Source organism: Rhineura floridana, chromosome 8 (assembly GCF_030035675.1).
Source record: "Rhineura floridana isolate rRhiFlo1 chromosome 8, rRhiFlo1.hap2, whole genome shotgun sequence".
Lineage (NCBI taxonomy): Eukaryota > Metazoa > Chordata > Lepidosauria > Squamata > Rhineuridae > Rhineura > Rhineura floridana.
This window is the reverse complement of record NC_084487.1, coordinates 109,414,405-109,439,663: the sequence shown is the minus strand read 5'-3', so window position 1 is coordinate 109,439,663 and position 25,259 is coordinate 109,414,405. Positions and strand designations below refer to the sequence as shown.

The following is a 25,259-nucleotide window of genomic DNA, read 5'->3' as shown; positions in this document are numbered from 1 at the left end:
TCTCTTCTAGGTATAGAATTTTCTAGGTTCTAGGTATAGGTCACAGCTGGTAGATCTTGATAAAGATGCAGACAGCACTGAGGTCAGGGCTGATGCCTGACATCTCACTGTATTTGGTTTAATGCCTATATTGAGGCCATCCTGTAGGAAAGACAATATCTCTGTCATTCCTTGCTTTTGTGGAACAGACCTTTCTCTTGGTGCATCACTCATTAAACTTCTGCCAAGTACCTTCAGACATGATGAGCTTGGAAGGCTTTCTTAATGCCAGCATTGTTATTACTGTCTCCGGTGTAAGACACACCTTCAGGAAATGTTTCTGCTCAACTCCAGGCAGTTAATCTTAGCCATTCCAGATCTGGATGGTATAGGGGTCGTTGCGTTAATATGTCTTTGCATACTAGTTGAGTCCACACTCCACCACTACCTGTACTATTTCAGAAAACCATGGTCTCATAGGCCAAAATACTGCAATCAGAACAACTGATGTCCCCTCCTGCTGCACTCTCTTGAGCACTTGTGCCAGCAGGGGTGCAAGTAGTAACGCATGCAGTTGTCCATTGGGCCATGAACCATGGTCCATTTAGCACATCTGTTTTCTGCCAGAGGGAACAGAAATCTTGTGTAAAACCTCTTTAATTGATTATTGCTCTCAGATCCTAATAGATCTCCCTGCATCTTGCTGAAATGGTGCTGTAGCTTCCTGAGTATGTTTTTGTTGAGTTGCTATTCTCCAGGCATCAGAGTCTTGCCAACCTGCCTGAGCATTGTCGGTCTCCAAACATGTTGTGCTACCAGTGATTTGAGGTTTATCTCCGCCCAAGAGACTAGGACAGTGGTCTCCACCTATAGGGGGTATGATACATGCTTTGGTTGTTGTGTTGTCAGTCTGAATCACCACGTGTGTCAGTTTCAGAGAAGGCACTAAATGTTGTAATGCCAACCACATAAGGTGGGGAGTGGGAAAATCACCCCCTTATGGAGCAAGGTGGAGGCAATACAATCGTGGCCTATCCCCTTAACTAAAAAACAAGTTAGGGCATTTCTAGGTGTGGCTGGTTTTTATAGAAAGTTTGTGAAAGATTTTGGGGAAATCGCAACCCCCTTGCATGAGTTGACAAAGAAAAAGTGTTCTGAGCGTGTGGTATGGACGGATGAATGTCAAAAGGCTTTTGATATTCTGAAGCAAGCCTTATGCCAAGGACCTATATTAATAGCACCAGACTATGAGCAACCATTCATCGTGGCTACAGATGCATCGGACCTCGCGCTGGGAGTCGTCTTGCTGCAGGAGAGAGAAGGCACCAGACATCCGGTGGCGTATCTGAGTCGCAAGCTGACGTCGAGGGAGAAAAACTATTTGTCGGTCCAAAAGGAGTGCCTAGCGGTCGTGTGGGGACTGAACAAGTTGTGCCCATACGTGTGGGGACGAAGATTTACGGTGACGACGGATCATCGGGCCTTGTTATGGTTGCAGACTATGAAAAACCATAACACTATGCTGCAGAGGTGGTCCTGGGCCCTACAAGACTATCAAGTGGACTTCCAGTTCATAAAAGGCAAGGACAATGTATTGGCTGATGGACTGTCAAGGCAGGTGGCAGGGACTGCAGTGACGTGACGCAGACGTAGGAACAAAAAAGACATTTTCCCCATAAAGACTTGGTTTTATTGTTAACGCGGCGTATGAATCCTAGAGCAGGAATAATACTCTGCCGTTATTTTTAAGGGGGGGGGGGAAATGTGATGTTCCTGTATTAATGTATATATGGTAAGTGCTGTTTGTATAGAAGATACATGGTAAGTGGAATGAAAGAGGAGGGGGGAGTAAATGAGCAGTAGAATGCTGGATGATTGGCTGAGTGTTTGGATGGCTGAGAGTATAAATGGAAGGATGACAGTTGAATCTGGGTGGACGTGAGTGGGTTGTTTTGGTGGAGTTGGGAGGTGGGTGTGAGTTGGTGTATGTCAGGAGAGTGTGGAGAAGTAATACAATACAAAAAAATATATACATATATATAAAAAAATAATATTGACTTCCGATTTGTCATAGTTCAGCTATAAATCTATAATATATAACAGACCTATCTCTTAATAGATTATAAAATCACCTTCCTCCAACAGTTATCTTAGTTGGTTTCAAATCTCATTAACATCATATCATTTTAATCTTCCACAAAAAGTCAAAGAGAAGTTTCCAATCCTTGAGATATATGTCAATCAATTTTTTTTCTAAATAAACATGTCAATTAATTCAACTCATCAAATCTACTGAGTCCAGTAATTTCAAATCGCTCTTCTGTCATTATCCATATTGGGTCCGTCTTCCATCTTCCATCTCTACGCACCCAAAAATCTTGCTGTCATAGTCATATAATAAAAGTCTAATAGGAATTTCCTCCATCATAGATATTTTCTCACCATCAAATCCAAACGTAACACTGAAGTATTGTTTCAAAGCCGCATCTCTGCTCCTCTTTTCCACATGATACACTAGTACATCTCTTGAAGGTTTTTCCATTGTCACAAAACAGGGATTAATTCTGTTAACTTTCTCCATTTCGAGTTCCATCAAATCCTTCCAGTCCAGGAATTTTTTTGAACCGATAATATCTTTATCTCCAGTCTCTTCAATTCCTTCAGAGACAGCGCTGTATTCCAAACTGTAATATTTATCTCCAGGATCCGTCACAACCAGGAAATCCAAATCTTTTTTCATGTCCATATTTAAGCCAATCTCCATAGATTGAACCTTGCCTTTAATTTCTCTTTCATCCTTTTTTTGTTTTCCAGATCTATCTTTATTCTCCTTTCTCACAGAATCCTGAGTTTCTTTCAGCTCCTGTCTCATTTCATGAAATTCAGTTCTCCACGCTTGTCTATTATTTCTCAGTTCTTGTTTTATTGAGTTGATCCCATTCATTATTTTCTGAAGCATGTCTAGAAATAAAGTCCCTTCTTGTATATCCATAATCTTCTTAATTGTCATTCTTAAAACCAAAAGAACAAAACTCCTTCAATTTTCAATGTCCCAAGCAAAGAGCAGTTTATTTCTTTATCCAGTTACAAAGGAGTTAATCTTTCCAACCAACTAACATCACACGCTAGACAGTCCTTATCTCTTAAAAGCCCAGAAGTGCAAAAACAGCTTTTAGTTCACAGCGTCCAAACAACTAGTAGCAGAGAGAATGAGCAGATTCGTCAAAAAAAAAAGCAGATCAGAAAAAATAGTCCCTTACATATATTACACAAAAGCCTTATAAATCAAAAAGATTTCTTATCTCTCCCAATCAGAAATCTCTCATCCGTTGTAAACTTTAAAACGCAATTTTCCATGTCAGCTTTTTGCAATAAAAAAAAGATAAGCTATTTATATTTTCTTCTCCCTTAGTTCCGTAAATAAAGAAGGAAAGTCTTACCTCATCTAGGTTAACCTAATTGCTGTTACTTTGACAAATCTCTTTAGCTGTATAGATAAGAAAATGATAAATGTAGACAGGAGAATATTTGCCTGCTAGTCCGTTAAAAAGAAAACGGGTCACTTATCCAGCTGAGCTAGCATAAAAATCCTCGCTCTGTCTGAACTGCTGGAAGACAGACAATTCTGACGAATTCCAGACTCCAACAATCAAAACAAAACTATGTGGAAGATCTCACGCTTCTTCCTTATCCGGAAGAAATCATCTCCAGTCAGAAAAGTCCCTTCTGACTGAATTTAAAACTGGATAAGTTTCATCCAAGACGGAGCTCGTCTTAGAGGCTGCACAGGCGTAAGGATCCGTTTGTCCCAGCCAAAAGGTGATCACTGGTGTGCCCTGTTAGCACAATAGGATATAGGTACAGGAACTGAACAGGACTCTCATATGGTAGCACATGTGACCAGGCAGACACACAGGAATTTAAATTAACAAAATAACCTTATTAAAATACAAGATGTTAAATAGTATATTGATGAATAGTCCCTATCTTCCCTACCTGTCCCACTCCCTCTAACTAATATGTAATCCACCCTTTTCCACCCAGCTCACTCCCATAACACAACCGCCCTCCTTCCACTCCAAATCCCAACAACAAAACCGCCCAACTGTCAAAGCCAACTGTCTTTTTATTCAAACCTCCCTTAGAACTCTCACTCACACATCCCTCCCACCTGGCAGTCTTGCATCACTCATACTCCCAGGCATTCCATTAACTCCTTCAAACCCATAACACATTTAATAACAGTTCCCAACAAGTGGTTTTGTTACACTCACAATTACAGCACTGCCTATAATATTTCTTAAATGTGTTTAATTGTATATGTGTGTGTATGTGTATCTATATCTATACATAGATATAGGTATCGGTGTTATGATATTTAAATTAACACATACAGCTACAAATGGTACTTTTCTTTTGTTCCATATATACTTTGCTCACCAATCAGCCTTTCTCCCTTTTTGGTTTTCCTCACCCAGGCATTCCATTAACACCTTCAAACCCATAACACATTTAATAACAGTTCCCAACAAGTGGTTTCATTACAACTCCCCCCCTTCATATAAATCCAAAGGATGGAGCTTGATCCTACCAAGGTATATCTGGAGGGTTTTCAGGAGAGTTCCTGTTTTCAGTTGGCTCAGTCTTTAACAAAAATGTCCTTGATACTAAAATCCTTGATAACAAAGTCCTTGAGGCAAGATGAACTTCCTTTCCCAGAAACCAAACTCACCCCAAACCAAACCAGTACCTTAGTCCAGTGTTGCTTGAAGAGTCTCACTTGATTGAAGAACTCGCAATCTCTCTCCTGGACAACCCATCAGCGACAACATTCTCCTTGCCAGGCACGTGCTGGATGTCTGACTGGTATTCCTGCAGCTTCCAGGATCACCATTACAGCAGCTGGTTCTGGTTCTTCATGGTTTGAAGCTACCTCAGAGTGCGATGATCGATCTAGATGATGAACCTCTGACCCCAAAAGTATGGCTGGATCTTTTCAAGTGCCCAGATGACATCAAAACACTCCTTCTGTATGGAAGAATAGTTTCTCTGTCTCTCCATTAGTTTTCTACAGGCATACCCCGCTTTAACGTTCGCAATGGGACCAGAGAGTATACTTTAAGTGAAAATCTACTTTAAGTGAAGCAATTGTCTTCACTTGTACTGCACATAATCACCACTAGATGGCAGTGACATCATGCCAATAAAATGTACGTTATTGTGAAGTGAGCGAACGTTAAGCGGGGCATGGGGACATATGGCGCATGTACGTTATAGCGAAGCAACATTAAATGAAGCAACGTTAAGCGGGGTATGCCTGTACTGAAATAAGCGGGTGTTTTACTCCCTCTTTCTCCTGAAACACCACAGCTCCAATTCCTATTTCAGAGGAATCAGTGGCTAAAATAAAGGGTTTCCCGAAATCAGGAGCCATGAGAATGGGAACTTGACACAGGGCTTGCTTTAGCTGTGTAAAAGCAAGTTGACAAGCTTCCAACCATTTTACCACCTCAGGACCAAACTTTTTAGTCAATTCATGTAGTGGGGCTACAATCTCTCCAAACTTGGGTATGAACCTGCGATAATAATTGGCTAGACCAAGAAAAGCTCTAACAAGTGCTTCTTGGTTGCAAGTATAGGCCAACTTCTTGTAGCATCTAGTTTGTCCTCTAGCGGAGCTAAAGAACAACTCCCCACCCTGTGTCCTAAGTAAACTAGCTCTCTTTTCCCGAACTGATATTTAGAGGCTTTTATTGTCAATCCTGCCTTCCTAATGGGAGTCAGCACACTTTTCAGATGTTCCAGATGCTTCTCCAAGGTTGCACTATAAATGGCTATGCCATCTATGTAAGCCAGGGTGAAATCTGATATCCCATGGAGCACTTCATTAACCAGCCTTTGAAAGGATGCAGGACTATTTGATAAGTCAAAAGGGAGCACCGCGAACTCATAGAGCCCATTCAGGTTATAAAGGCTGATTTTTCTCTGGATTTTTCCTCAAGGTTCATTTGCCAGAATCCCTTACATAAATCACTGGTGGATATTACTGTGGCTGAACTCAGTAAATCTACCAGGGTATCCATTTGTGGCATAGGATAGGCATTCATTTTTGTGATTTTGCTCAGCCTCCTATAGTCCACACAGAATCTGATGGTTCCATCAGGTTTATCAACTAAAAGTATTGGTGAGGCCCATGGGCTGTTAGACTCCCTTACAACACCGAATTCAAGCATGTCCTGCACTTCCCTCCTTATATCTGCAAGCACTTTCCATTCACTCTGTACGGAGTCGATCTTATGGGAGGATGATTCCGTGTGTTAATGATGTGACTTATAAGGTTGGTTCTACCAGGCTTTGAACTAAAAAAGGTTGTAAATGTTTGCAGGATTTCTGTGATGGCATCTTGGGTTTCCTTAGGAGTATCTTGGACCCATTTAATTTGATCTAGGCCTCTCCCCTCTTTGCTTCCTTGCAAAAGATCTTGTGCAGTTCTATAATCTTCTGTGGGTATTAGTGTGAGACGGTAAACAGGAGCCTCCCTACAGCAATATGGTTTCAACATATTAATGTGCACCACTTTCTGTTTCCCCCCCTCCAATTTCACAACAGTGTAGGTGGTAAGGTCATATTTATCCTTGACCATATATGGCCCCTCCCATCCAGCTTCCAATTTATTATGTTTCCTAGGCTGGAAAACCATAACTTTGTAACCAATTTCAAAATTTCTTGCTCTGGCTTTCTGATCATACCACTGATCTTTACTGAGCAGTAGTTAAGTTTGTGTGAGCTAGTCCCCTTGTTTCTTTTAACTGTTGGTGTAGGTCCATAACATATTGTACTACAGACATTTTCTCTTCAGACACAACACCTTCCCAACATTCTCTCATAAGGGATAAAGGATGTCTTGGCCTTCTGCCAAACATGAATTCAAATGGTGAAAAACCCATTGAATTTTGGGTCCCATCACAAAGCTATGTCCCAATCATATGGGTGGTCTGCCACATATGATTTAATCATATTCTTTAAAGTTCTATTATATTTTTCCACCAGGTCATCGGTCTGTAGATGATACATGGTTGATGTGAGATGCTTTATGCCACAACATCTCCACAAACATTTAATTATATCTGATAAGAATAGTTCCCCTATCAGATATTAGTTCATGAGGAAATCCTAAACATGAGAATGTTTTTAATAAGGCATCTGCCACTGTCTATGAATCAATGTTCGGACAGCTTCAGCATCAGGATAGTAAGTGGCTAAATCCACCACAGTGATTACAAAAAGTTTTCCACTCTGAGTGGGTTTTGTAAAAGGACCTACTATGTCCATAGCCACTCTATAAAAGGCTTTCTCAATTATGGGCATTGGTTGTAAAGGTGCTTTAATGCTTCCTCCACCCTTTCCCACATGTTGACGTCTCACAGGATTTTCTGTAACCTCTCTGGACATACTTGGCCATTAGAAATTGAGTGATAAACATTGCGTGTTTTCCCAATTCCCAAATATCCAGCCACATGTCATGGGCCAATTTCAACTACTGTAGTCTGTAGGTCTTAGGAATTATCAGCTGTTTTTCAGCCACACAACATTCACCTCTTATAACTGGTAGCCATTTTCTATAAAGCAAGCCATTCTCCCAGAAAATGTCTTCCCTTTGTGATTCTCCAAAAGAACTTTCTTCCTTTCGTGCTACAGCTCTCAAAGGTTTTAAGCTCTCATCATTTATAGTAGCGTTTTTAAATTCACTGTCTCCCAATGCTGTGACTACAGAAGACAGCTAGGCATTTGTATCACATGACTGGGCCTCTCCCTGGTTGCTAGGCAACAGGGCCAACACTGGATTTGCTTCTGATACATTCTTACAGGGAACAGCTACAGCACTGGGGAACTGGAGAACACTTGTCCTGGGAGTGAGTACTTGAGCATCTGGGTGCTTGCTTGCTTGCTCCTCTGAGTTGCTGTCTCTTGAGACAGCTGAGGCCCCTGGTAAGTGCTGCAAGGACTGGGACCCCCTGCCTGACCCTGACTCCAGAGTGAGGCTGAAGTCAATCTTGAAACCTCTTGCATCAGCTCCTGGCTGGAGGCATAAAAGCCCGGCTGCCCTTGGGACACCAAAGGGGGTTGTCCCTTGGGGATCCCCTTAGGAAGTCCTGAAGATGAGCGTGCTACCCATCTATTATATATGTGTGTGTGTGTGTAATTTCTGCACAAGGTGAGAACCTGTGCAATGAATTGAATGATAGGAGAAAGCCACCAGATGCCTTTAGAGTGAGAGTCTGTATCTGGCAAAAGGCTGGCTCTCCCTGAGTGTCAGACAGGGGGCAGTAGATGTGCCCTGTGTGAAAGATATTGAGTGGGTCTGACTGTTCCTAATTCTCTCAGAGGCCTACTGGGATAATTGGTTCAGGTAGGTTTTGTTGGTGGGCTCTTGTTGGGTCCATATCAGATGTTTAGGAGGAGTCTTAGTAAGGAGGGACATGGGTGATGCCACCCCATTTCAGTGATCATGGGTAGAGGGAAGTATAGCCATGGGGAAGTGGTGAATTACCACAGAAGTCAAAGGCAAGGCTATCTATGTCTTGTTCCTCGTTCCCACTCCTCCTAGGGATGGGTTCTTCATTGCTCATCTGCTGTGCCCACTGGCCCATGTGTGCTGTTGTTTAACGGCAGATCAGTACACAGTAAGACCACACTCATCCAAGATTTAATCATTGATGAAGGTACCGATTTGGTGTGCATTACCGAGACCTCGATGGGTGAACTGGGAGGAGTTGATCTGACCCAGCTTTTCCCACCTGGATACTTGGTGCAACACCAGCACAGCCTGCACGGATGAGTGGGATTGGTTGCTGTGGTCTACAGAACTTCCATCTCTGACACCAGGAAACCACTCTGTCTTGGAGCCGGCTGTGAGGACCTGCACCTGGTGTCGGGTCAAGGAGATAGTAAACTATGGCTGCTGGTGGTGTACTGTCTACCCTGCTGCCCGGCACCTTCTCTGACCGACCTGGCAGAGGCCATCTTGGCTGTGGTATTGAAGGCGCCCAGAACAATAGTCCTGGATGATTTCAATGTCCATAATGAGGCTGCCTCTAGTGTTCTGGCTCGGGATTTCATGGCCTCCATGATGACCATGGGCTGTCTCAAGTTGTCACCAGCCCAACGCATAGGACAGGGCACACTTGCGATTTGGTTTTTGCTCCAGATAGAGGAAGGGGTGGTCTGGAGATGGGGGGTGGATGTAACCCCACTGTTATGGTCAGACCACTTCCTAGTGAAGTTTAGACTTACTGCTCCGATCCTTCCCTGCAGGGATGGTGGACAGATTAAGAAGGTCTGACCCTGGAGGCTAATGGAATCCACTGGATTCCTGAATGTCCTGGGGAATTCCCAGTAGATAGAGCAGGTGACCCCGTTGAAGCCCTTGTCATACTGTGGAACAACAAGGCATGTCGGGCTCTTGACACAGTTGCCCGATTGCCCTCTCTGGCATTGTGGAGCTCGGTTTGTACCTTGGTACACCAGTGAGCTAAGGACAATGAAACAGGCTGGACAATGATTAGAAAGCAAATGGCGAATGTGAGGCTGATCGGGCATGAGTAAAACATCATAACTGTGCCTACTGTGTGGCAGTGAGGGCAGCAAAGAAGGCCCACTTCTCTGCTTCCATCGTATTCTCAAGTAGCTGTTCAGTGGAGCTTTTCCATACTGTCAGGGGTCTGTTGACCTCAACTCCAGGAAATGAAGGTTTTGATCCTTTGGAGACCCACTGTGAACTGTTTGCAAGCCACTTTGAGGGTAAAGTTGCTCATCTCTGTAGCATTCTTGATGCCCCGTCCACATCTTGAGTAGTTTCCAGTGAGGTGTCCAGTGCAAAGTCAGCTGCAACTTCTTGGGATTGGTTCCAGGTGATGCAACCTGATGACTTGGACAAGGTCCTTGCGATGATGGGGCCAGCATTATGTCCTCTCGACCCTTGCTCTTCTTGGCTTATTAAAGCTTGCTGAGGGAGTTTAACTGAGTGGATCCAGGGTGTGGTCAACGTGTCATTGCAGGAGGGAGTAGTTCCAACTGCCTTAAAAGAGGCGGTGATCCAACCACTACTGAAAAAGCCCACCTTAGACCCATTGGTTTATGACAACTACAACCCAGTTGCAAATACCCCCTTTTCAGGGAAGGTGATTGAGAAGGTTGTGGTGCACCAATTGCAAGTACTCTTGGATGAAATAGATTATCTTGACCCATTCCAATCTGAGTTCAGGCCTGGTTATGGAACTGAATCAGCCTTGGTCACCCTGATGGATGACCTTTATCAGGAGAAGGAAGGTGGAGTACGACCCTGTTATTCTTACTTGATGTTGCGACCCAGGCACACAGGGAGATAGATCAGGGAGAGGAGTCAGATGAGGAAGATGTCCCTGGGGGTATTGGAGGAAGGGGGGACTTGGTCAACCAGCAGACTTCCTCGGTCAGCACCCCCATCAAGGTAGGTCCAGCCTTGCCTGCGAGTTCCACACTTGAGCCGTTGGGAAGTGACCCTTTGTGCATGCCAACCCCGCCTGCGCCATCACCTGAAGCCCCGCTATCGGATGGGCAGTCAGAGGCTCACCCCCCCCTCACCACACGTGAGAAGAGGGACTTTCAGAGGGTGGACCTCCGGCAGAGCTGTTGTTTATGCACGAAGACCTTCCCTACTTAAGCAGGTGCCCTCCCAGACTCTAGTGAGTCAACTCTCCCCACACGCTGCAGAGACTGTTTTAGTAGCTAGTTAGGGAAAGTATTGAGTCAGAGTAGACAGGTTTAGACAAAGTGCACTGCTTTGGATGTAACCATCACACTAATAAACCAAGAATTAAAACAAACCTTGCCTTCATCTCTTTTCTCCCACTCTAGGCAGGACACTTGATCTCTCAGCAGTTTTTGATACTATTGACCATGGTATTCTTCTGAACTGACTTGGTGAGATGGATATCGGAGGCACTGTTTTACAGTGGTTCCGATCTTACCTCCAGGGTCATTTTCAGAGAATAGCTTTGGGTGATTGTCATTTGGCCCCCTGGCAGTTATGCTGTGGGGTGCCGCAGGGCACCATCTTGTTGCTGATGCTATTTAACATCTATATGAATCCCTTGGAAGCAGTCATCAGGAGATTTGGGGCAAGGTGTCAGCAGTACACTGATGATACCCAGTTCTATTTCTCTGTAACATCTGAATCGGGAGAGGCCGTGCAAGCCCTGGTGGGCTGGATGAGGGTCAATAAACTGAGTCTGAATCCTAGCAAAACGGAAGCGCTGTGGGTTGGTGGTTCCCGAGTTCAGATAATTGGTCAGTTGTCTGCTTTGGATGGGGTCATACACCCTCTGAAAGAGCAGGTCTGTAGTCTGGGGCTACTCCTGGATCCATCTTTGCCACTAGAGGCCTAGGTGACCTCAGCAGCTAGGAGTGCCTTTTACCAGCTTTGGCTGGTAAGACAGCTATGGCTGTTCCTGGAGTGGGATACCCTGACCACTGTTATCCATGCTCTGGTAAGCAGGCCCTCCCTTAGCCTGTGCAGGGCCCAGGGCAAAAGCATAGTTGGGGGCCCCCCACATTAGGGTTACCATATTCCAGTTCCACAAATCTGGGCAGGCTAATTTGCATATTATGCAAATTTTTAATTTTTATACACACACTGTAAAGATATTTATAGTGCAATCCTAGGTTTATTTATTCAGAAGCAAGTCCCAGTGTATTCAGTGGAACTTACTCAAACAGGGACAGAACTGCAACCTCAAGTGATAAGCAACTTCATTCACACAACCCAAAATTCTGAATCATGCCACTTTACGCTGTTTTGCAACTGTTTATACTCGTGTTTATGGTTATTGGATTTTAAATGGCTTTATTTCTTGTTGTGAGCTGCCTTGGTTTCCAACCCTAACTCACAGGGTTGTTGGAAAGACTACACATACACACACACTCTGCAGATGTATAAATACATACAGCCCATATAATACTTTATTGTCAAACCAGTTGGTCATTGCAGAAAAATCAGTATTAGTTTTAAACAAATCAGTATTAGTTTCCTACAGAATAAAAACTGTAATACCTAAGTAAGCCCTGCCTACTTGCTTTAAAATAGGACTGGGGGGGGGACACAGAAAGAGAACACAAACACAATTCTTTTTTACATTCACTCCAAAGTCCCATTGATTTTCTGCACATTCATAACCATGTCTACTCAAAAGTCCTATTGAATTCAATGGGATTTACTCTGGACATATGGGATTAGCAATGCTTTTACCCCCACAAAAGCAAGTATTGGGAAGGTTTTCAAAGCACTGCCCAGGATCTGACTCCTACACACAAGAGGGGAAAAAACTGAAATGTATATACTTACCCAATTTATGAGATTTTCAGATAAATGGGGGAAACCACCATTTTCTGGCCTTGTAATGAGATTTTGCAGACACTGCCACAGGTCAACCAAACACTTCACTGATTGGCTGCAATCCTGAACAGGCGGGGTTAAAGCTACAAAGTGCTATACAGTAGTTTAAAAAAAGATTTAACGGGGGGGCTGACATTTTTATGTATATCTCGAGAACCGGACCACCTAGAAACTTAATTTTTTAAAAAAATTAAAGCTGAGAATCTGGGCCACCTAAGGGGCTAAACGGGCGCTGGGTGGCATGCAAAGAATCCGGGTAAAACCCGGCTAACTGGGCAATATGGCAACCCTACCCCACATTCAGGCAGGGAATTCAAACTTCCCGCCTAAAAGCTTCACAAACACCCGCTTCACAGCCGATGAGCGGAGAGGGGAAAAAATGCTCAGGCACGCAGCCGAAGAGTGGGAGATTCCCCAAGAGCGGGAAGCAGCTGGCGAGACTGCATGGCTTACAAGAAAAACCCCCCGCAGCCCAGCTTCTCATCGCCAAGTGTGGGGGCCCCCCAAAGTGCAGGGCCCAGGGCAACTGCCCCCCTTCCCGGTGCCTACGGACGGCACTGCTGGTAACCTCCAGGTTGGATTACTGTAATGTGCTCTATGTGGGGCTGCCCTTGAGGTTGGTCCAGAAGCTGCAGCTGGTGCAAAATGCAGCGGCGAAACTGCTCACTGGGGCAGGATATTACCAACATGTCACCCGGCAGCTGAAAGATTTGAACTGGCTGCCCATTAGCTACTGGGCTACATTTAATGTTCTGTTTTTGGTGTATGAAGCCCTATACAGCTTGGGACCAGGATACCTGAAAGATCATCTTACCCCTTATATACCCAGTCAATCACTACGCTCTGCAGGGGAGGGCCTCCTGCAGATACCATCTTATCAGGAGGTCCATTCTGCACAACATAGGAAGCGGACCTTTAGTGTTGTGGCTCCTACCCTTTGGAATTCCCTCCCCTTAAATATTAGACATGCGCCATCTCTGTTATCTTTTTGGCACCTGCTGAAGACCTTCCTCTTTCAATAAGTAGTGACTTTATTCCAGTTTGCATCTGTGTTGGAATTGCTTTTCAAGATATTTTTAAAGATGTTTTGTTTTAATATATTTTAATGTCTGTTTTTATGAAGTTTTATAGTGTTTATAGTGTTTTTGTTTGCCATCCTGGGCTCCCACTGGAAGGGCAGGATAATCATCATCATCACCATCACCATCACCATCATCCCTTAGACAATATTGAAACTTTCTCCCCTCTCCCTTTCTGGGACCTAGGGACAATACATATTTATTATGTAGCATAATATCCTTCCCCAGAGTACAAGACTCACTCTGCTCATTGTTAACCCCTACGTCATATTTGATATGGTAGCACACGTGACCAGGCAAACACACAGGAATTTAAATGAACAAGATAACTTTATTAAAATACTGGATGTTAAATAGTATATTGATGTATAGTCCTTATCTTCCCTACCTGTCCCACTCCCTCTAACTAATATGTAATCCACCCTTTTCCACCCAGCTCACTCCCATAACACAACCGCCCTCCTTCCACTCCAAATCCCAACAACAAAACCGCCCAACTGCCAAAGCCAACTGTCTTTTTATTCAAACCTCCCTTAGAACTCTCACTCACACATCCCTCCCACCTGGCAGTCTTGCATCACTCATACTCCCAGGCATTCCATTAACTCCTTCAAACCCATAACACATTTAATAACAGTTCCCAACAAGTGGTTTTGTTACACTCACAATTACAGCACTGCCTATAATATTTCTTAAATGTGTTTAATTGTATATGTGTGTGTATGTGTATCTATATCTATACATAGATATAGGTATCGGTGTTATGATATTTAAATTAACACATACAGCTACAAATGGTACTTTTCTTTTGTTCCATATATACTTTGCTCACCAATCAGCCTTTCTCCCTTTTTGATTTTCCTCACACTCAAGTGAAATGAACAACCTGATCCTAAATGTGCTTAATTTGGAAAGCGGACCCACTGGTTTCTGTAGACTGTCTGCTGCAATTCTTAGGATTGTAGTCCAGGAGGAACTGTATTCTTCAAAACATATCATAGACCCAGTACTGCACAGGAATAAAAGTAGCAGAGTCCACAAACAGCTACAAAATAAGTAAGATTACATCCTCTTTAATAGACAAATTTCTCCTGGGGTAGTAGATACAAAGTCTCCCAAAGGAGAGTTCTGTGTAATTTGGAATCTAGTTTATTGCTCTACTAAGGAAGATCTAATAAAAGATCACCTTGCTTATCTGGAGTTGTTCTCTCTGAAACCAGTGCTATCTACAGTAAGCCACAACAGCAACTTTTGTTTAAAATGTACACCAAACCTCTAGAAATGGTTACACAAGAACAGCAAAGATGCACAAACCATCAACAGCAGGCAAGAAAGATAATAGTTTCCAAACTGCAATATCTCTACGCTTAATTGAAAAATAAAATATATTTTACCGTATTAAAATGAGTCTGTCCTTCTCAGAAGGATGGTCATCAAGCCACCGGGAATAACGGGCAATGGTCCATTCTGCTCTCTTTCATGGGCAATAAATAAATAGATACAAATAGATATTATTTCTAGATGTTACACATACTAAACAAAAGTTAATGGCAGCAGCCGTTTGGTATAGGTGATTGAAACGGAATGTAAAATGCCTGTGACCTTCTGCCATGATTTTATAAAATCAAACCCAACAAGCTTGGCTTGACTGTAGGTACAAAACAGCACTGGCTATAGCAATTATCATCAAGAGTTCTGGAGTGAAGTATCACCAATATGTGGATGACACCCAGCTCTCTCCCACTCTCTCTGTTCCATCTTAACCAGTAGAGGAGCCTGTTAGACAGGTGTTTAATGGCAGTGATGGGCTGGATGTGGGCCAACAAATTGAAACTAAATCCTGAAAAGACAGAGGTGTTATGTGTTCCAAGTTTTTGAGTCCAGGAGGTGGGAAGGCAGCCTGTTCTGGATGGGGCTGCACTCCCACTGAAGATGCAGGTTCATAGCCTGGGGGTACTCCTGGATCCAACATTGGCACTTGAGGCCCAGGTGGCCTCAATGGCTAGGAGTGCCTATTTCAAGCTGCGGCTGGTTCACCAGCTAAGGTCCATTTTGGACAGAGATAACATGGCCATGGTTCTCCATGCTCTGGTAACTCATAGACTGCACTATTGCAACACGCTATACACGAGGCTGCCCTTAAAGACGACTCAGAAACTTCAGCTGGTTCCAAATGCAACCCCAGCCAGTAATCTGGCCACTGCTTTTAGAATGAGTCATATGAGTTCTAAAACAGTTGCATTGGTTGCCAGTTCATTTCCAGGCACATTCAAAGCGCTCACAATAGTGTTTAAAGCCCTAAACAACTTAGGCCCCAAATAACGAAGAGACCCTACAGACCTTCTTGGGTATTAAGATCAGCAGAGGGGGTCTCATGATAGTTCCACTGCCCTCAGAAGTTTCTTTTTTGTGGGGGGAGGTGGCCTAGGAGAGGCATTTTTTGTGGCAGCTCCTAAGTTGTGGGATTCCTTCTTCACAGTTTTCAGCAAATTCTGAAAATGCACCTCTTTACCCTGGCCTTTGACAACTGTGATGTATGTTATCAGGACCCAACCTATTCCTGTGACTGTAATTTGCTTTGTTTTTAATATTGAATTCTAAACTGTTGTAACCCATCCTGGGAACTACTGGTAAAGGGTGAATAATAATAAGAATAAGAATAACAATAAGAAGAAGAAGAAGAAGAAGAAGAAGAAGTTTTTCACTGTTGATGGAATATTTAGGAAGAAGAAGAAGAAGAGGAAGAAATGGTTTTTCACTGTTGATGGAATATTTAGGAAGAAAAGATTGCAAAACCTCGTTACCTGGAATGGAGATTTTAATTCAGGTGGTGCTCTTGTAAATAAGAACTGAATAACAGTACTGAATGGAATGATGTCTCCCACAGCCGGGCTATTGACAATATGCTCACTAGTCTGGAACAGCATGGGTCTGAGAGGAGTAAACCACAAGTTATATGATACAATTAAAACGAAAGAAGATTATGCTCTCATATAATTTTACTAGCAAAATACCTGTCCTGGTGGATTGAAAGTACATATTACACCTTCTCTGTGGGTTGGTCTCAATGGAGGCTGAGCAACATAGCGTTAAGGGTGGGTAATTATGGGCCCCACAACAACATTGTCCCCATATTCAGCACTTCACTTTTCCCCGCAGGATTGAATGATAGCTGTTCACTTACATGGGAATATGCAATGGCACAAACAACACTGGAATGGGAGTAAAACCTGTCTTTGGCTCCTGATAACCCAAATTTCTGGGTGGGGGAAGATTTTCTTCCTCTCCAACAGCACTGCCTATCACAGCTTGTTTATTTTGCCCCACAGAAAATAAGAGGCACTGAAGATCACAGACAGAACCCAAGAACATGGTTCTATTTTACTTATGTCATTCTAATAACAAACACAGCCTCTTAAAAACATAATCTGTTCCTTCCCATGCAGTTGTTTTCTCCTTTGTTTCATCTTCATTACTGAATTTGGTAGGTGACTGTTTGTAGTAACAGCAGCTTATTATTTTAATTAAACAATCCCCCAACATTGCATCTTAAATCCTCTATTTGGGGGGGGGGCTTAGTGTGACTATGCAGCTCATTAGCATAAGAACTGAGATCAAAAAGCAAAAAGGTGCAATTTAGCTGACATTTGCATGACAAAATTCTCCAAGTTATGGTTACACTCTGAATAAAAATGTTAAAGGAAACAATACTAATTTGTTGGTAATTTACATGTGGTGCTGCCAGAAGGTTTTAATTAAAATCCCCAACAAATGAGAAATTGGTGACTTGATTTTATATTTTAATTACACGAAGTTGCCAGCTGTTAGAAATATTTTGAATATAGCATACCTGAATGACCTTAAGAGTCTGTAGGACTTTCCCAGATCAGAGACCCGCCTGCAGAGAGGAGCCACTGCTAACTCCATCTGTCAGAGAAAAGGAATTATGCTTCAATCAGGCATTCAAAGCCCTGGGCCAAACTAGACAGTCCAGAATTGGGAAGGACAGATCTTCAAATAGTGAATTTAATGGAACAGAACCAGTTTTTTACTAGTAGAATTTCTGGCTTTAAGTGTAGGATGTGTGCCTACTATTAGTCCAATGTGGAAATGCCAGAAGTTAATGCCAGGTGCATCCATTTCCTATCAGCAGAGGAAAGGCAGGTGGAGATTATCATCCATGGACAACCAATTGGCTAAGAGGCTATTATTCTCATCAGCATCATGCTCATGCAAGGAGTGGTTGCATTCAGCACATACCTCCAGATGTTATGGACTACAACCTCCTTCAGCCCCAGCTGGCATGGGATCTGTAGTCCACAATGCCTGGAAGGCACCACATTGGCTAAACCTGATTTAGTTTGTAGGATACTAGGAACTTTTTCTGCCCTTTCTCAGCTTCTTTTTATATCTGATTGTTCCAGAACAGGATAGAGTTTGGAGTGGCTGTATACTATAGCCAGCATGGATTTTTTACATTCCGCAATGTTAAATTGAAAATACCCCCCATGCCATTCTGATGCTTCGCATAAGCTCATTTCAAAACAAAACCTTACAAAATATATAGTCCTGAACTCAGAAATGCTTGCTTAACAACCCTCTAAATTTTCATGGCAATACACAAAAGTCAGAGAGAATAGAGAGTTCAACGTCTAAAAAGAGAGAGAAAAAAACTGAGCCGTTCTGGACTTTTTTCTGTCAGAGTTCTCACAATCTGTTGAAATTCATTAAAAATCAGACATGTTCACAGAGTACCTGTAATCCTGTTACTGACCTTGCCCCATACTCTGACCTTCATCTTCTGCAGTTTAAAAGTTAAAAAAATGCCTGGCTGATTTTTAATTAATTTAAGAAATTTTGGCTTGAACCCAATGATAGTGTCAGGCATGCTCAGTAAGAACCAACCGTCAGTGTTCTAAAAGCCAGACTCACACCTGCTGGGCTTGCCTAATCAGGGGGCCACACCCACACCAGACTTTGATTTCACTTGAGACAGTCATGGCTTCTCCCAAAGAATCCTGGCAAGTGTCATTTCTGAAGAGTGCTGAGAGGAGACTCCTATTCTACTGACAGAGCTCCAGTGCCCAGACTGGTTTAACAGTCAGCTGCTCTGACTGAAGGTCTGTGAGGGGAACAGGGCGTTTCCTAGCAACTCTCAGAACCCTTCACTAACTACACTTCCCAGGATTCTTTGAGAGAAGCCATGACTTCAAAGTGAAATAAAAGGCCTGGTGTGGATGTGGCCAGGTGCAGCTTTGGTTTAAATTTGGGTGGGAGGCTACATGTGCCTGCTGTAGAATAAAAAGGTGGGGGAAATGGTGACAAACAATGATACTGTTCACAATGTTTTCCTTTCGGAAATGTAAGAGGCTTCCCCTCTGCCCAATGCCTACCCACCCAATCTCCTCCCCTCCCCCCCTCCTCCCCTCCCTGTCCCTCCCCCATGTCAGTGTTGGACTATGTCCTGGGAGATAAGGGTTCGAATCCCCACACAGCCATGAAGCTCACTGGGTGACCTTGGGGCAGTCACTGCCTCTCAGCCTCAGAGGAAGGCAAGGGTAAAACTACCTCTGAATACGGTTTACCATGAAAACCCTATTCATAGGGTCGCCATAAGTCAAGATCGACTTGAAGGCAGCCCATTTCCATTTTCAAACATGATTGAACAGAAATAAATCCCATTGAACTCAAAAAGTATGCAAATGATGAAACCCACCCTCCCTTCTCCCTCTTGCCCCTTCCCTCCCCCTTCCTTTGCCCCTCCCTCCCCATCTCCTTCCCCTTCCAATCCCCTCCTTCCCCTTTCCCCTCCTTCCCCTCTCCTTCCTCCTCCCCATGGTCAGTTTTATCTATCTTAAGCATGATTCCATGGGAGTAAATACCATTGAACTTTATAAGCATGCAAATGATCAAACCTCCCTTCCCCCTTCCTTTGCCCCCTCCAATCCACTCCTTCCTTCTCCCCCTCGGTCTGTTTTACCTATCATAACCATGCATAGGAGTAAATCCCATTGAATTCAATAAGTATGAAAATGATCGGACCTGTCTTTCCCCTCCTTCCCCTCTCCTCTCTCTTCCTCCTCCCCTCCCCTCTTCCATCTTCCTCATGCCCTGCCCACTCCAGCCCTCCCTCCCCCCCAGTCAGTTTTACCTATCCTAAGCATGATTGCACGGGAGTAAATCCTACTGAACTCAATAAACATGCAAATGATCAAACCTGTCCTTCTCCTCCCCTCCCCCTCCTGCCTGCTCCCATCCCACTCCTCCCCTCTGCCCTTCCTCCCCTCCCTCTTCCTCCTCCTCCTCCCCCCTCCACATCCCCTGTGGTCAGTTTCACCTATCCTAAGCATGATTGCAGGGGAATAAATCCCACTGAACTCAATAAGCATGCAAATGATCAAACCATTCTGAGGAAACTTGGACAGGATCCCACTTCTTACCTCCCAGATTAAAAAGCAGAGAAATTCACTAATAGGCAAAAAACCTTGCGGTTTAAGAATGTACCTATAGCCAACAGATATTTCTATCTAACTTTAAGAAGCAGGGAAATTGGGCAGCTATAGTGAATACACCAGGGCAGCAGGAGACCTGACCTCCTCTCTGAGATATTGGACTGCCCTACAAATTTTCAAAATGCAAACACAATTTGGGTTGTTCTTTCACAGTTCAATCCACTTCCTGTGTAGCTCGGAAGAATTTGGTAACATGTGCCTGGGTTTGGCATATTGTGACTATCACTCCAGACAGCTACTGTTATGAATTACAAGGTAAGACATGACAGACATATGCTTTCCTGTCCCAGTCCCTGGTAGTACAAGTGTCCCCTATTTCCGCCTCTTTTTAAGTGTGTAATTTATAACGCTGGTATGGCATAGTGGTTATAAGGGTGAGCCAGTTCCAATCTCAGCTCAGCCATAAATTCACAGGATGGCATTATTATTATTAAATGTATTACCTGGTCTTCACCCATAGGTCCCAGGGTAGGTCACAACAATACAAAATACATGATTAAAAACAGTCTAAAACAAATTACACCACAATGTTTTTCTCATTGCAGCTTTATCCATCCAGGGTCAGGGCCAGGTGTGACTGGGCCCCTGGGCACTAGCCTGCCTCAGGCCTGTAGTACTATAAGGCTGAATACCCTCACTTGATACAGGTGGCATGAGGAGCTTCAGTGGGCATGTTCTGCATCCTGTGCATGCACACTTGCCATCACTGAAGATGGTGGCAAGGACGTCAACCCCTTAGGGAAGCCCTCACCACCATCTTCAGCAATGGTAGACATGTCATGCAGCATATGAGGCATGTGTTGTTGCAACAGGTAGGTGGAGCTGGCTGGCTTATTTAAGCCCCATGCCGCCTACATGGGGGGGGTGTGCCTGGGAGCTCCCGGGAGCTCCCACCTCCAGCTTTGCAATCCACAGTAGTGTCAGGTCAATGAGTCCCACACTCCAATGCTGCTGTGGATTGCTGAGCTGGAGCTTCACCCTCCCACCCTCTGGGCTGCAAGGGCTCTCAGCTAAGGCCCAACCTGACCATTCACTGGTGCCAGACCTACAACCCACACACATGTATTGGGGTAACAATATTGGCCTGTCTTATATTGTTCTGACTACAAGTTCAAAAATGAAGGTGTAAATTATTAACTTACAGTTCTCTATACATCAGAAGAAAAGTGCTAAGTAATTTATTTCTTGAATGTGCAGAACCAACAAAGATGCTTTGTTTAGCTAAGTTATATAGTTATTGCACATGCTCACTTGTCTCCTGCTGGGAAGTGATTACCATCCACATATCTGAAGTAAGGCTCTCACAGATCACAATACTACCCAGACTATGACCACACCACAATTAGAAGGTAGGAAATGAGCTGCTCATGAAAGTGAACTACACACTATGAGTCAAGTAACACATAGGCATTGCACAGTCAAGGAAAACACTTTGCGGATAAAATCGATCATATTAAAAGCGATATTCCGTACACTGTGGACACAGGGAGTGAGCCAGAGGTGATCAGTGTTGCTTCGATAGCGTGGGATCGGTTTCAGCCTCTTCCTTCTGAGGAAGTGGACAAGGTGCTTTCAACGTTAAAGCTGACCACCTGCCTACTTGATCCTTGCCCTTCGTGGCTCATTATGAGCTGCAAAGATAGACTGGGAGAAAGAATCAAGCCGATGGTAAATGCATCGCTTGAAGAGGGAGTAATGCCATCAGTGCTCAAGGAGGCGATAATAAAACCAATCTTAAAAAAGCCCTCCTTGAACCCCCAAGATCTGAACAACTTTCGCCCAGTCTCAAATGTGCCATTCTTAAGCAAGGCAGTTGAGCGGGTGGTGGCTAAACAGCTGCAAGCACACTTGGAAGAAACGGATTATCTAGATCCATTTCAATCGGGCTTCAGACCGGGACATGGGACAGAAACAGCCTTGGTCACCTTGGTAGATGATATGAGAAGGGCGTGGGATAGAGGCGAATGCACCTTCCTTGTCCTTCTCGATCTCTCAGCGGCTTTCGATACCGTTGACCACGGTATCCTCTTGGACCGCCTGCAGGGATTAGGTATTGGGGGCACTGTATTACAGTGGTTCCATTCCTTCCTCTCTGGGAGGTACCAAAGAGTAGCACTGGAGGAGGAGGTTTCAGATCCCTGGCCCCTCACTTGTGGGGTACCACAGGGATCTATCCTTTCTCCAATGCTTTTTAACATCTATATAAAGCCGCTGGGAGCAATCATCAGGAAATTTGGGCTGCAGTGTCATCAGTATGCGGATGACATGCAGCTCTATCTCTCATTTAAATCTTCACCAAGGTTGGCTGTGGAAACCCTGTCCAAATGTCTGGAGTCGGTGAGTGGCTGGATGGGAAGGAATAGGCTGAAGCTGAACCCTAACAAAACCGAGGTGCTGTTTGTGGGAGACAAGGGAGGGCTGGGAGATATAGACCTGGTGCTTAACGGGGTACGACTGCCCCTGAAAGACCAGGTTCGTAGCCTGGGGGTCGTTCTTGACTCCCAGCTGTCCATGGAGGCTCAAGTTTCGGCTGTGAGCCGGGCAGCTCTGTATCAACTCCATCTGATACGGAGGCTACGCCCCTACCTTCCCAATCATCTGCTCCCACCGGTGGTACATGCCCTGATCACCACTCACTTAGACTACTGTAATGCGCTCTACGTGGGGTTACCCTTGAAAACGGTTCGGAAGTTACAGCTGGTACAAAATGCAGCGGCGTGTCTGACTACAGGCGGCTGCCATAGAGATCACATAACTCCTGTGTTGAAGGAGTTACATTGGTTACCGGTTGTGTACCGAGCCCTTTAAAACCCTATACGGTTGTGGCCCAGCTTATCTGAAGGAGTGCCTCCAGCATCGACAGGGATGCCGCTCAACAAGATCAGCCTCAGAAGACCTTCTCTGGATCCCACCAGTCAAAACAGCTAGACTGGTGAGGACTCGAGAGAGGGCCTTCTCAGTTGTGGCCCCCACCCTATGGAATTCTCTCCCAAATGATCTACGCCATGCCCCATCTATAATGAGCTTCCGCCGGACCCTGAAGACTTGGTTTTTTAAGCAGGCTTTTGGAACGGGCTAGTTTTACTGTGTTCTTAAACTTTTAACTGTTTTATATCCTGTTTTAACGTGTACGTCGCCCAGAGTGGCTGGCCAACCAGCCAGATGGGCGACTAACAAATCTCATAATAAATAAATAAATAAGGAAATAAGCATCCAAAAGCCATTAATCCTTTTAAAGAAAGGATACATTGAAGCTGAGACTAGCCCCAAGGATGATGACTTAAGAACTCCAAATACACATCAAGCAGAAATGCTGAGCAAAGAACTCAAGAAAGTGAACCAAGTATCAAATATGCATCAAGTGGTCAAGGAATTCTAGAAAACATATACTCATGTTACAGGCTGGGAAAACCATGCCTACAAGATGACAACAGCCCTCCTCTCGCTAACTCTCATGCATGCACACATACACAGAACCCATATACTAACATTATTTCATTCTGTGCCTCAGGTGGCAGTTCTCCAAATGAGTTGATCAGCCAACACTCTTCCTTATCAAAAGGATTTATCTCATTAGAGAGAGAATGATTATGAGGTGCATCTCCCTTATCAGCCACCCTCATATGGGGAGGAACATCTCGTACTTTGTGTGGTCGGGGGGGCTTTTTGGTGTCATTAGGAGTTAGATGGTTCGTGTGCCTGCGGGTTTCATTCCCTGTGCTACTGCCCATGTTGTTTCGCGGCATAATATTCAGGGGTAATGGGGGCGCTGCATTTTCGAAGACTCTTTGCACAAAGATGCCATGTCTGCATAGTTCCTCTCTGAAGGCAAATAATGAGGAAGCCCGTCTCAGTTCACTAAAAGTAATCATAGCACTGGCCTTGTGTTCAATAGAGGAGAGATAATCCACTCAGGCTATATCAAGAAGGGAAAGTTTGCCCGGGAGTATCGCTTTAAAAGTGTTCAAGAGATGTATTTTCCTCACCATCTGAGGGAGGAAGCCCCTAGGTCTCTGGAAATTGGATAATATCAGTTTTCTCTTGTTCAAAATTAAATTCCAATTTTTATCCAAGTTGTTCTTCGTTGAAGGGATGTTAATTTCCGATAATATATTTGTGGGCAGCTTCTGAGAAAACATTTCCTGAGCGAGAGGCTCGCCAGCAGGAGCAGCAGGCCAAAGTCCAACTGCATCGATTGAAGGGTGTGAGGCGAACTTATCCTTAGGCTTTCTCTTGCCACCAGAAGTTATATTGCCTGGATAAGAAACTCTAGGTGCGGAGTCAGGTTCCAGGTGTCTAAAAAGTTTTCCAAACTCCATTTTTTTTATAAGTTGGGAACTTAGCATTCTTAATATTTTTTGTCTTCTTTGAAAAGATCGGCCTCTTTTTCCTGGCAGCTTTATAGGAGCCCGTAGAGCACTCTACTTTCAGGTTACTTTTAGGGGACTTACAGGCACTCAGTTGATTTCCCAACTCCTCTAATGACTGGTTCAGATTACTAGCCATTAGGATTTCAGTGAGAGTGGTTAAAAGGCAATTGCTTTGATCTAAAAAATATTTAATGCGGTTGACATCTTGAGATATTAAGAAGAGCCATCCTTCTACAGGAAGCCCATCTACTTTCGATGGATCTGTCGACACCAGGGAGCTCTGAGGATTTACTTTGCTGTTATGTATAGATGACGCTTGTTTCAGCAGGATATCAGCAGCCGGAGTAATTAAAGAATCCGAAGCGGGAGAGGAGGGAGCTCGGGAGTGAGTTAAGTCCTCCACCAAGGAAAGCTCTGATGCAAGGTTAGTATTCCCATCGCTATCACAACCGTCAATCAGATAGCCCTTGGTATCCAGAGACCAGTCAAGCCTTGCACAATCCTCTCCCCCGTGTTTTACTTCCTGCACTTTCTTGAAGTGGGTAATTTTCATTTGCGTCGCTTTCCCCTTAAGAGAATCATCCTGGGCCAGAGGGATTCCCAAAGATCTGTAACCCATTCTGGTCTGCTGTTTATGATTTTATCTTGGATATTTAACAAACGTGTAGCTTGTAACCATCCACTTCAAAAGCCACTGGAGTACAAATCGGCACCCTTTTAGTAATAAATTAGTTAGTAGAAGCACTTATTAACTCGTTCAAAAGTTTCTCAAGACTAGTTTGATGAAGATAAGCTCCATCTTGGATGTATCGAGGCAAACTATATGAGCTTTTGTTTCTTAATTAGGACAGTCACAAACTTGCATAAGTTCTTAACGTGCTTGGTT

General features: G+C 44.0%; 2 protein-coding genes across 3 annotated transcripts in view; both read right to left on the bottom strand.

Annotated features, from left to right (window-relative positions):
• Nucleotides 1-25,259, bottom strand: part of COG5 (component of oligomeric golgi complex 5) — a 241,367-nt gene that overhangs the window by 12,191 nt on the left and 203,917 nt on the right. For both annotated transcript variants that reach the window (XM_061640367.1, XM_061640368.1), the window contains exons 19-21: nt 17,342-17,418; nt 16,296-16,422; nt 14,886-14,965 (exon numbers count right to left, since the gene is read on the bottom strand). In XM_061640367.1, the coding sequence (XP_061496351.1) occupies nt 14,886-14,965; nt 16,296-16,422; nt 17,342-17,418 (284 nt within the window). The remainder of the gene's footprint in view (nt 1-14,885; nt 14,966-16,295; nt 16,423-17,341; nt 17,419-25,259) is intronic.
• On the bottom strand, nt 2,091-3,903 carry LOC133390018 (uncharacterized). Its single transcript, XM_061637859.1, has 2 exons — nt 3,420-3,903; nt 2,091-2,990 (listed from the first exon to the last, which is right to left on the bottom strand). The coding sequence occupies exons 1-2, from the start codon at nt 3,422-3,424 to the stop codon at nt 2,306-2,308; spliced, it is 690 nt and encodes a 229-aa protein (XP_061493843.1). The 5' UTR covers nt 3,425-3,903; the 3' UTR covers nt 2,091-2,305.